Source organism: Amyelois transitella, chromosome 20 (assembly GCF_032362555.1).
Source record: "Amyelois transitella isolate CPQ chromosome 20, ilAmyTran1.1, whole genome shotgun sequence".
Classification (NCBI taxonomy): Eukaryota; Metazoa; Arthropoda; class Insecta; order Lepidoptera; family Pyralidae; genus Amyelois; species Amyelois transitella.
In genome coordinates this window covers 1,776,158-1,789,658 of record NC_083523.1, presented here as the reverse complement: position 1 = coordinate 1,789,658, position 13,501 = coordinate 1,776,158, and the positions used below count along the sequence as shown (strand labels likewise).

Genomic DNA, 13,501 nt, shown 5'->3' with positions numbered 1-13,501 from the left:
ATCACTGCATTAATGTTTGGCAGTGACAAACGTAAAGTTAAACTAATAACAGGAAAGCGACGCACAGTGGGGCCGCTACCCTCAAACTGTACCGATATTTCAATAAAATAAAGTGATTACAGAGTACCCTTATTATATCACTTATTAAGATAACTAACCGAGGTATCAATCGACAGTATTGAAACGTCTCATTACGAACTTAGTTTGTTATAAAAGAGAAGTAAACATCCGTATATTGTCGATAAGATATTTAGCGCTCGTAATTTACGTGCAATTAAGTGCGATTTCTCACTAAATTGAATTATTTTTGGTGTTATTTAGACATGGAACCTTCATCCTCAGGTATGTAACAGTGATTTAGTCATTCTTTTTTTTTCATTGCGTAAATACTTCCTAGTAGCCGAGATAAATAAAGTTTTATAATCGAATTACGAGAAATTTTATAAACATTCGATGTTTTGTTTGAGTTCAAAGCAATATTAAGCTATGGTTGTTATACGAAAATATTCTTTACTTTATAGGTTTTTAGAAATAAGTTTCAAATTTTGCCACTTTTTGCCACTATACGAAGTATGTCAATTTTTAGTTCATGACTCACAGAAAACATTTTTTATCATATTTGACTTTCGCATTTAGAACTATTTATTTTCTTTCAGGAACGTCTAATAAATTGTTATTTATTACAAGAAAAGAACTTATAAGCATAATGAATAGTTCTGGGGAGAATAGTTTAGAACAACGATACATGCATTTAATTAAAGAGCTTGAAAAACGAATTGGTTGTGACTTCGAGTATATGAAAAAGAAATTGAGTGCTTTCAAGTCTCAATACAAATCAAGATGGGCAAAAGCGAGTAGAACTGAAAACAAATTTAGTATTAATAACAAAGAATGGCTTGAGACATCAATTTCTTTTCCACGCACTAAGTCCACACTTAAACGCGGCCGACCCGTTACCTCTTTTGAGAATTCTTCGGATAACAGCAAACGTGCTAAAACCAAGCAGTTGCGTGAATCAATGACATCCAAAGAATTAGTTTATGCTGCTTGTATGAGTTTAAGATCTGAAGGTCAAGTGCAAGCTTCAAAAGTTATTAAAGATATTTCTAAACATCCAGAACAAGCCAAGGCTTATAAAGAAGCTTATCAGAAATCCTTGAAGCCGCAAGAGTTAGTGTCAGCTGAAGATGCTTTATCTGATATGATAGAAGCAAAGCTTTCCCGTGAGGCGTACAATGTGATTCGACGAAGAGCTCCGGAAAAATTCCCTTCATATAAATTAGTTCAGGCTGCTAAAAAGCTATGTTACCCTCATGACATTACCGTAACTGAAACTAGTGCTTCTGTCAAGCTACAATCTCTTTTAGATCACACTTCTATGCGATTATGTCAAACATTGATTCCTGTCATCAATACCCTGAATGACGACCTCGACCGGTGCAATGAAATATGTCTAGTATCTAAATGGGGATTTGACGGGTCTTCCGGTCATAGCTCTTATAAGCAAGCATTTCAAGACTCTGCAGCTACCGATTCAGCTGTATTTATTACATGTCTGGTACCGCTAAGATTGGTAGCTAATGATATCGTCATATGGCAAAACCCAAGTCCTGCGTCAACAAGATATTGTAGGCCAATAAAAATTGAATTTCAGAAGGAATCTGTTGATGTGTCTATTCAAGAAAACCGTGAAATAGAAAACCAAATATCAAATCTTCGTGAAAGTACTGTAAATATTGAGAACAAAACATTAAAAATTCGTTACGAATTAATTTTATCTATGGTGGACGGGAAGGTGTGTAATGCCCTGACAGAAACCACATCAACCATGAAATGCTTTTTATGCGGTGCAACATCAAAACTTTTCAATAACATAGATGAAATGGTTAAAAGGGATGTGAATACCGATAATTTGAGATTTGGTCTTTCTATTTTGCACGGTTGGATTCGATGCTTCGAATGTCTACTACATTTAGCATACAAGCTGCCCATAGCAAGATGGCAAGCTCGTGGGAAGGACGACAAGCAAATCGTTTCAGAAAATAAAACTCGCATACAAACAGAGTTTAGAAAAAAGTGTGGCCTTATTGTAGACAAACCCAAACCTGGTTTTGGAAATAGCAACGATGGCAATACAGCCAGGCGTTTTTTTCAAAATCCAGAGCTATCCGCAGAAATTACTCATATAGACATTGACTTAATTAAAAAGATGCACATAATTTTGATCACTATATCAAGTGGATTTGACATAGATAGTGAAAAGTACAGGTTGTTTGCGCTTAATACTGCCAGATATTTCGTATCTTTATACCCATGGTACAACATGCCACCTACCTTACATAAGTATTTAATTCATGGGCCAGAAATAATATCATTTGCGACATTGCCCATAGGACAATTGACAGAAGAGTCACAGGAGGCAAGAAATAAGGACTTTAAGCGCTATAGGGAGCACCATTCTAGGAAATGTAGTAGGCAGCAATCGAACAGGGATATTTTTAACTTTTTTTTACTAAGTTCTGATCCCGTTATCACAAGTAAACAAAAACCGGTCAAAAACAAAGTTAAAAATATCCCTCAAGAAGCACTGTTCATGTTAAAAGCTCCATCTCCAAATAAATCAGTTGATAAAGGTGCTGATTATGATTATGATGATGATGACGATGATGACGATGACGATGACGGTGCCTTAACATATCTTTAATAATAACCCAATATTGTTCATAACTACGAATTTTGGAGGATTTAAATTTATTTAGTTTATTGAAATAATAATATGATGTACCTTTTTAAATAAATAAAAAATATTATCACCAAAATTGAGTTAATTTGAGTTTATTTCTAGAAGAAGACACGTCTTTGATAACATCCGATCCATTTTAGAAGGTCTAACTGGTTTAGTTGATTTGATGGTACGAATGAGGGTCTATTGCCCCACCGTGCGACGCTTCCAAACTCCCAAATGTCCCAAAATAAAATAATTATCAATTAACTATCTGTGATAGTTACATACAGTTAGTAGCATATATTAACAATAAAGCAAAAAAAAATATTACCGCTCAATGGTATTCCTAGTTTTAATATGTGCTTCATTATATCTATTCTCAGCCACTGTACTTGGATTTAGTATAGGTGTTAATAAATATGGTCTGTTTAGATAGGCACTGTCTCCAAGCATCCAGCGGTTACCATATTGACCAGCATCACACTGAGCTAAAACGTAAAATAACTTTAATTGGGTAAAAAAATTATAGGTAATGTAATAAGACTTATTATGGCTGGAGCTTTTAATAATTAAGTAATTAATACATTGCATACCTCTTAGCATTGAATTATTGAAGATAGTAGCATCATGCGCAGACCCTGGCCACCGAGCCACAACATTCATGAGTCTCAAGTCTGCATCACAGACTCCTTGTATGTAATTTTCCCGTGTAAAAATATGTCTGATGCTTTAATGAGAGGAGCTCCAGTCGGTTCTATAGGCAAAGCACATCCACCGGGATGGATCCAAAGCCATTTTTTTACGCAATGTTTCCAACACTTCGTAGAATACGTGAAACCAACAGAATCATCCCCTATGCTCTTGATACTTATTGGTCAGTACAGTCACACTAAGAACATAGAGCTGACAGATCTAGCAAAACAGCATTACGTGACAATCCTGTCACTACCACCTCATTGTACGCAAAAAATTCAACCGCTGGACCGCACTTTCATGGGACCCCTAAAATCATACTACAGTGAAGAAGTAAGTGTGTTTCTCAGAGAAGCTAATAGACCCTTAACACCATATGGTCAGGCCCCTCTTCCCCACTGGGCACTATGGGCACGTGCCCAGGGTCCCGCGATCGAATGGGCCCCCCTAGTTCCTACCAGATTACCAAATGATAATCGATATTTAGGTATTAACGAAAAACATTAATTTTGAAAAATCTGATGATAATGACTTACAACAATACCTTATTAGCTTTAGTTTGCCGTTTGTCTGTATTGTGTAAGCGAATATTTTCGTTATAAAATCAATTAAATACTGAATTAGGATGTATGTAACAATCAACTAATAAATGTTCCACATGATGAGTCAATTCAATCACAATTTGCAGGAATTTCTAAACCTTCATGTTCTAATTTTGAAAAATAGATTGAATCAGAAAGCGACTATCCTACGACGAAAGTGCAACAACTTCAGTGACTTCACTAAAACCGACAACTGTGTCAATTGAACAGCAGTTTTCCAACACAGAAGAATTATAATCAATCATCGACCCCGCCGATTATTTTCACGAAATTTTTATTGAAATAAATCGCGAAATTTCAATTCGTAAGGGACCAGTATATTTTCAAAATAAAGATTCTGACTTTTCCGATGCATCTAGAACCTACAAAGATGGTAATAAATTAGTAACGAGATATTTCAACAAAGCATTATTTATTTACAAATTAAAGAACAATGAAAGCGCCGAAAGAAAATGGTTTCTGTATTCGCCTTTCAAATGCTCTGGGGGCCAACCACAAGCTTTTGTAAAACAATCTTATTTCAAAGAAGTCTTATTATAAGCTTGTAATAACATTACTCATATTCGTACCATGACCTCTATCACGCAATCTTATTTTATTCCTGCTTAGTGTTTCGAAAGAACGAATGATTTATTGACTTTGTCTATTCCCTGCTAAAGGATAAAAAGAAACAGCGCTATATATAATACATAACGCCATCCCCTTCAATCGCTTTCAATTGTCGTTCCGTATAACGCATTAAGTGCGATGATAAAAATTTATAATAATATAAGTATAAAAGTTGCAGTAAATTATTTAAAAGTGTTTATTTACAAAAAATAAGGATATTTACGTAACTTATTATGTAATATAAACTAATATCTCAAACATTTGATTTAAAATGTTGATAAATAAGTATAAAACCTAATCTTTATGACGAGGTGAATCGTTAACGGAACGCAAGGTCGCACGCTGTCATAGGCGAAAAAAAAATTTGAAATGTAAACAAACCCAACTCAAGTGTTTCAAACTTTAAATAAGATTTATGTTAGTTTTAAGTGGTAAATAAAAAACTTTCTTCGACTGAGCATGACATAATAGGTGAGGCCTATTTTAATCTTATGGCTCATTTTCATATTGGTCTCTTCAGCGTCACCATGGAAATAAAGTGAGTTTTGTTCAAAACCAATTTCATGAATAAAACTTCAGTTATGTGAAACTCCGCCATTATCACTTTCTCTATTAAATTACGAACAATCCGCAGATATGGTCGCTCAACCAGGAGCTATCAATAGTTCATTAGTCCCTATAATTGAAAATCAGGCAACTGTAACTACACCACCCAGACACCACAGCAGCATTAATATTCAGGAAACTTTTCCGAAACCCAGTACAAGAGCTCAAACAATTTCTTCTATTATTCCCGCTGTATTTTCACCGGAAACAATACGACCATTTCCGAAAGCTGCTCCAAGGAAAAATAATAATAAAGGGCGCAAAATCAGGAAGTCTACTATTTACACTGACACCTCAGAGAAAGAAGAGATAAGAAAAGAGCATGAAATAAGATTGAAACAAACAAGAGTTAAACAAGTGAAGAAACAATTGGATGGAGGAAAAAAGAAGCAATTGAATAGAGGAAAAAATAAGCAACTTGATGGAGGAAAAAATAAAAGAAACACCACAGAAAGTGGTCTTAGTTATATTTGTCAGAATTGCGACTCTGATTGATCTTTAATTTTGGCTTATCCTTATTGGACTAATGAAAGTCAAAAATTGTTTTCTTTCAAACTTTTTTTAAAAATAATATTGTTTAGTTTGCTATGTTTAAAAAACAAACAGTTGATTTTGGTTTAATTTACGTAAATTTTATATCAATGTTAAGTAATTTGTAGTTACTTAGTTTTTTGATGATTGATAATATATATTTTAAATATATATGGTTAATGTGCAGGTACTGATCTTGAGAAAATGACTTGATGACACATACATGGCTTGCATGTCTGGGTTGCAGAATTTAATTGTATTAACCACATGTATATTTAATACGGTGGTATAGAATCCGGTCAGTTCTAAACGATATTGTCAATGGCAAAATTAAATTATGAAGCTAAATTATTTGTCATAATTTTTTTTTTATTTTTGTGCTTATTCGCTATTCCTTCCACTTTCGTATTTAAAAGCAGGTTGACATTAGTACACATTAAAATAAATTTTGAAATAATGGGCTCGACTCATCTTAAAATCGTCTTTTTCATCTGTTGAATTACACTGATGCCAATCTAAGGTCTGCCGCGCCGATGGATGCATGGCTAGGGGCGAGCCTAGTCTCAAGCGTGCCACTTCCGCCATGGGGTTGGGCGACCCCCAGGTAATGGCTAGCCTTACCCTGGCATGCGGGGCTCTGCTGGGGCGGACAAAATTTTTCCCTTGCGTCTCGTGGGAATCGCATGGATGCAAATTTTTTGAAAGAGCACCTAAATGGCGGCGATGGTGTCCGCACCCCATCACGTCTCGTTCCCGGCGGGAGCGGTATGCGGTCTGCTGAAAGCCGCTTTGCGACGATGAATGTAAGAGGAGGAATGAAGGATAAAATTGAGGAAGTATGTCAGATGATGGGTGAAAGACGGTTGGATGTGTTGTGCGTGAATGAAACGAAGCGGAAAGGAAGCGACGCGACGCAGCACGGCCCTTACACGGCGTATTGGTCTGGAATTTCCAGTACCAGCCGAGGCTGTCAAGGGGTCGGTCTAATTCTTTCTGCACGAATGGCTGAGTGTGTGAGTGAGTATGAGTGTGTCAGCCCTCGTCTTCTATGGATTAGGCTGAAAGTTGGAATCACTCGGATCTTCGTTCTAGGTGTTTATGCACCGTGGGATGTGGGTTCGAGGGGTACAACATCAGCAAAAAGCGAAAACGAGGAGTTCTGGAATAGTGTAAGAGAAGTATTGAAAGTTACCAAGCCGAATGAGAAGATTATTATGTTAGGTGATTTTAATGGATGGGTGGGTGTAAAGCGTGATAGATATGAAAAGGTGCTTGGTGCGTTTGGTGACGAAAAGGTGAATGATAATGGAAGAAGTGTATTAGAAATTTGTCAAGAGTGGGATCTTTTTGTGTCGAACTCAATGTTTCAACATAAAGAGATCCACACCTACACAAGAGTGGAAGGTATTTTAAAAAGTATGATAGACTTTGTGATTGTAGATGAAAGATTGAAGAACAAAGTGCTGGATACCCGTGCATATCGCGGTGCTGGCATTGACTCGGGACCATTTACTGGTTATATCCCGGATAAGGGGTATCTTCAATCGCTGGCGGCACAGGGTAAGGGAGCAAACCAGCGCTTTGGAAAGAGTGAAAGTAGAAAATTTGCAAGATATGGATGTAGGTAAGAAGTATATTAATAGACTGAAGGATGAATTTGAAGATTTAGATGAGAGGAGCAATATTGAAGATGGATGGAAGGAATTTAAAGAAAGAATTGTGAAAGTAGCTGTTGAAGTGTGTGGTGTAAGTAGAAGAAGGAAGGGGAAAATCACAAAAATGCGTGGATGAGTAAAGATGTGCAAGAACTTGTGCGATTAAAGAAGAAAGCATGGCTGGATTTGTTAGCAGCAAAAGCTAACTTAAGAATGCAAGAGGTTATAGATGAATATGTAAATGAAGCACGTAAGGAATATAAAAAAATGAAGGATTTGGTTAAGAAAGCTGTGATTAGAAAGAAAGAAGAGTATAAAGAGGATTTTGATAAAAGGCTATCAGAAGACTTTCAGTCAAATCTGAAAGTATTCTGGAAATCCGTAAGGTCAGCCCGAGGAAAAACTATAACCAGAGAGCTGACTAGGATCAGATGCCAGGATGGTAGCGTTGTGAAAGGAGAAGAATGTGTGCTAAAGATATGGAAGGACTATTTTGAGAGTTTATTTGTAAAAAAGGAAGAAAATAAGAAAGAGTTCTGCTATAGCGAAGAAAAAGAGAATGAGATGGAAGGCGAAATTGAAATGTTTGAAATTGTGGAAGCACTTAAGAGTATGAAAGCGGGTAAGGCTGCTGGGTATGATAGAGTGTCGGTCGAGATGCTAAAAGCAGGAAAAGGCGTCGTAGCTAGACAGTTGTACTGCCTTTTCAATTTGTGTTGGAGAAGCGGCCGAGTACCAAAAGATTGGTGTAAGGCTGTTATCGTGCCACTTTACAAAGGAAAAGGGTCACAGCTGGACTGCAAAAATTATCGTGGTATAAGCCTGCTTAGCGTCGTCGGCAAATTGTATGCTAAGGTATTGATTAATAGAGTCAGGAATGAAACTGATGACAAAATATGGGATGCTCAAGCGGGATTTCGAAAGGGAATGGGATGTACTGATCAGGTCTTTTCTTTGCGGTGCATAGCCGAAAAGTTTTTGGCCAAGAGTCAAAAAGTCTATTGCACATTCGTGGATTTGGAAAAGCCCCACATTGCTGACTTGAAAAGGATAACTCTGGTGTTTCTACCTCCAAACACGACATCAGTATTGCAACCCATGGATCAAGGGATTATTCGAGCTTTGAAAGCACATTTTCGTAAGAACCTTGTCCTGAAAATGATCCAGCTTCTAGATGGCTGCGGAAGCTGTAGTATTGAGTACCCAAAGATGTTCTTGATGCTATTCTAATGACTCAAGATGCCTGGACCCAACTCAAGCAAGGAACAATTTTTAACTGTTCCAAACACGCTGGTTTTGTCCGAAGCGGTGTAGAATGTAACACAGTAGTAACTTCAAATACAGCGGATTTTAACGAAGAAGACGACGTACCACTGACCGTTTGGGCAAGGGCTATTGTTAAGCATCAGTTACCCATAGGGTAAGGGAGCAAACCAGCGCTTTGGAAAGAGTAAAAGTAGAAAATTTGCAAGATATGGATGTAGGTAAGAAGTATATTAATAGACTGAAGGATGAATTTGAAGATTTAGAGGAAATGAGCGATATTGAAGATGGATGGAAGGAATTTAAAGAAAGAATTGTGAAAGTAGCTGTTGAAGTGTGTGGTGTAAGTAGAAGAAGGAAAGGAAAAAATCACAAAAATGCGTGGATGAGTAAAGATGTGCAAGAACTTGTGCGATTAAAGAAGAAAGCATGGCTGGATTTGTTAGCAGCAAAAGCTAACTTAAGAATGCAAGAGGTTATAGATGAAGATGTGAATGAAGCACGTAAGGAATATAAGAAAATGAAAGATTTGGTTAAGAAAGCTGTGATTAGAAAGAAAGAAGAGTATAAAGAGGATTTTGATAAAAGGCTATCAGAAGACTTTCAGTCAAATCTGAAAGTATTCTGGAAATCCGTAAGGTCAGCCCGAGGAAATACTATAACCAGAGAGCTGACTAGGATCAGATGCCAGGATGGTAGCGTTGTGAAAGGAGAAGAATGTGTACTAAAGATATGGAAGGACTATTTTGAAAGTTTATTTGAAAAAAAGGAAGGAAATAAGAAAGATTTCTGCTATAGCGAAGAAAAAGAGAATGAGATGGAAGGCGAAATTGAAATGTTCGAAATTGTGGAAGCACTTAAGAGTATGAAAGCGGGAAAGGCTGCTGGGTGTGATAGAGTGTCGGTCGAGATGCTTAAAGCAGGAAAAGGCGTAGTAGCTAGTCAGTTGTACTGCCTTTTCAATTTGTGTTGGAGAAGCGGCCGAGTACAAAAAGATTGGTGTAAGGCTGTTATCGTGCCACTTTACAAAGGAAAAGGGTCACAGCTGGACTGCAAAAATTATCGTGGTATAAGCCTGCTTAGCGTCGTCGGCAAATTGTATGCTAAGGTATTGATTAATAGAGTCAGGAATGAAACTGATGACAAAATATGGGATGCTCAAGCGGGATTTCGAAAGGGAATGGGATGTACTGATCAGGTCTTTTCCTTGCGGTGCATAGCCGAAAAGTTTTTGGCCAAGAGTCAAAAAGTCTATTGCACATTCGTAGATCTGGAAAAGGCCTATGACAGAGTTGAGAGGAATGAATTGTGGTCAGCACTTTCTATGCATGGGGTGAGCAGTCTCTTAATACGAGCACTGAAATCCTTATATGAGGATTCGAGTGCTTGTGTCAGGATAAACGGAGCGCACACTGAGTGGTTTAAGATTGAGAAAGGCGTTAGGCAAGGATGTGTTGCGTCACCGTGGCTGTTCAACCTATTTATGGATTAGCTGTTTGACAGATTTGAAAGAGTCTAAAAGTGGATTAAGGATGAATGAGTTACTCGTCAAATGTCTGCTCTATGCCGACGATCAGGTTATACTGGCGTCATCAGCGGAGGAGTTACAGGAGATGGTAAACTGTATGCATGAAGCTTTAAAAGAGAAAGGAATGAAAGTGAACGTAAGTAAAACTAAAACACTGGTTTTTGAAATGGAGAAAGAAATGACAGCATGTAATATTTTGATTGGAGGAGAAAAAGTGGAGCAAGTGAAAGAGTTTGTATATCTAGGATCAAAGTTTACATCAGATGGCAAGTATGATAGTGATATTGAAAGGAGAGTGAACGCGGGGAACATGGTGAATGGAGCTTTGCATGCCTTTATGAGCAGTCAGAAACTATCCAAAAAGGCTCGACTGGCTGTGCACAGGGGCGTGTTGGTCCCGACATTAATGTATGGGAGTGAAAGTTGGGTATGGCAAAAGAAGCATGAAAGCAGAATAAATGCAGTGGAAATGAGAGCGTTAAGGAGTATGATGGGTGTGAAATTGAGTGACAGGATAAGGAACAGCGTGATAAGGGAATGTTGTGATGTGAAAGAAGATGTAGTTACAGGAATAGAAAAGGGTATGTTAAGATGGTTCGGTCATGTGGAGAGGATGAATGAAAGCAGGTTGACTAAGCAGATATACAAGGAGAGTGTGGAGGGAAAGGTCGGAGTGGGAAGACCTAGACGAACGTATCTTGATCAAATTAAGGACGTCCTGGTAAAGGGTCAGGTCAAAAGTACCCGAAACCGCCGAGCTTGTATGAAGAGAGTTATGAATGTGGACGAAGCGAAAGAAGTATGCAGAGATCGTGGCAAGTGGAAAGAGGTAGTCTCTGCCTACCCCTCCGGGAAAGAGGCGTGATTTTATGTATGTGTATGTATGTATGTTACCCATAACAAACGAGGACTCTGAACAATTCACCTGTGTCGATGATGCTGTCGCCACGTGCGAAGAGCCGTGTGATGAAAACATCGTGGAAAATATCATTGCCAGCGACGCGAATAGCCAAGAAAGCGACGGCGATGATGACGAACCAGAGGAGACTCATCCAACATTGAGTGTATCTGATGCTCTGAAGGCTGCAGAAACGCTCAATGTGTTTGTTCAGACTAACTTTGATGATGATATTATGAAAACGATGATGTCACGAATCCACAATGCCGTACGAAGCTCTTATTACCGAACAAAAGTTTGTCAAAAACAAACTCAAATAACAGACTTTCTACGTTAGTTGCTACACAGAACTTTTTCGTGTATTGCTCGTGTATTGAATTCATACATTATTGTATTACAGTACATTAAATTATGTACCTTATGTAACAACGACTGCAATTTAAAATGTTTAAGAACTAGCACCAGAAACTACACAAAAACTAAACTGTTCACATAAAAAAAATCTACAACGTGCTAGTTTGACAAAGAACGATATTATGAATATCCACCGTTCTTTTTACTCCTCATATAAATAGAGTGCACAAGATGCTATGATTCTTAATTGTTGTAAAATACAGAAGGTACAGAGAAGGCGCCCTACTAAAACATGAGACTTGGTAGAGATTTTAATATTAAGTATAGCGTTTTAAAAGCTGGTAGTAATACTGTTCCTGTATTACTACGAGATTTAAAACGCTATACCTGCGTTTTAAAAGCTCTTAGCTTTCCTGAAACCAACCAACTGGCAGAGCTGACCGCCGGATACGATCCCGAAGACATCTTTAACGCCGATGAAACTGGACTTCTATAAATGTTTACCTGACAAAACCTTATCATTCAAAGGCGATGAATGTAATGGCTGGACCAAGGCATCATCAGACGATTTATTACTGATGATGAACGCCAACTACAATTGACGTTTTACAAGCCATGCGGATGATCGCCAAAGTGGCTCGTTCCCACTAGTTCAATTGGTCAGTTCAATCGTTGAACTAGTGAGACTTTTTTTTCTCAGTAGTTCAACTTTCGGGAGAATTGTACTAAGTTGAACTACTGAGAAAAAAAAGTCTCACTAGTTCAACGATTGAACTGACCAATTGAACTAGTGGGAACTAGCCGCCAAAGCTTGAAATCTAGTCACTAAAAGGACCATTGCAAACTGATCATTGTCATTGCGTTTAGGGCAAAACCATACGGGGTAATATCGGGTGGTACCCGGTTTTGTACAACTTCGCCGTCATATTTATTTTTCCATTTATTTTCATTTTATCTGTATATTTGTTATAGTTTTCAAACGACAAATCGACAATCTTGGAGTGAGGATTATATGAGAAATGCTATTTTAGAAGTAACAGAAAGAAGGAGTGGATATAGTCTCACGTCTCGAAAATTCTCGGTTCCGCAATCGACATTGGCAGATAGAGTAAAAAAGTATCGATTAAATAGTACTGTCAAAGATGCGTCAAAAAAAGGTTTGGGTCGTTTTAAGACTGTATTTACGAAAGAGCAAAAAGATTTAATGTGCCAGCATATAAAAGACCATGAAGCTCAACTATTTGGACTGACATACAGGGATTTTCGACATCTTGGTTCATCATCCTCAGTTCAACGAATTACTTGATATATCGAATATTTTTTTTGTAATATCGAGGTTGCACTGTAGAACTCATTCCTTTTAGACGAAAAAATTGAAGTAAGACTTAAGACCAAGTTGTTAAACCATACGACAATTATTAAGCGATATAATAATATCCTATAATAATGAATAAAAAAATTTGAATTTTGAAGACAACGCACCACGCTATCGTGATCTTAGCTAATTCTGCAAAAGCTAATGTTCATTAGTATGTCGATAGTCTCAACGGTTTTTAACATTTGGTATTCAATTTTATTTAGTAAAAAACACCAAATGCTAAAAACTATTTCGCTAAAACTCTACCCACACACTAATTATTATATTTAATTTTTGAAGAATCAACGACCATCCCTCTTATTCGAAATTGAAGCCTTATATTTTCTCTTTTTACCAGTCCAGTTAACCTCAAAGCTAGAAAGAGAAAGGAGATAAGACAACTTTCCTTCCAACGCTCTTATTCTCCAGACCCCGTAGTATGGCACGCGCGACACCATTTTATTGCGCGAGAAACTATAGCTGTCTGGTTTCACGTCATAATAAAAAGTGAAGCAGCGTGCCATGCCATGGGGGCAGCCCCTTTATTCTTATCCTCTCTGCGGCCCCCTTTCTGTCTTTAGATAACTGCAGAGTAAGAGAAAATTGTCCTTAAAATGTTCATGCATCGACCACAAAACTTCCTAAATCATTCCCCTGACGAAATCTACATTTGTGGGTTC

General features: G+C 37.6%; 1 protein-coding gene across 1 annotated transcript; it reads left to right on the top strand.

Moving 5' to 3' along the window:
- The first annotated feature begins 56 nt into the window (after positions 1-56).
- Positions 57-2,949, top strand: LOC132902961 (uncharacterized). Its single transcript, XM_060950045.1, has 2 exons — positions 57-342; positions 657-2,949. Exons 1-2 carry the CDS (start codon positions 324-326, stop codon positions 2,702-2,704), a joined length of 2,067 nt encoding a protein of 688 aa, XP_060806028.1. The 5' UTR covers positions 57-323; the 3' UTR covers positions 2,705-2,949.
- The last annotated feature ends 10,552 nt before the right edge of the window (positions 2,950-13,501 follow it).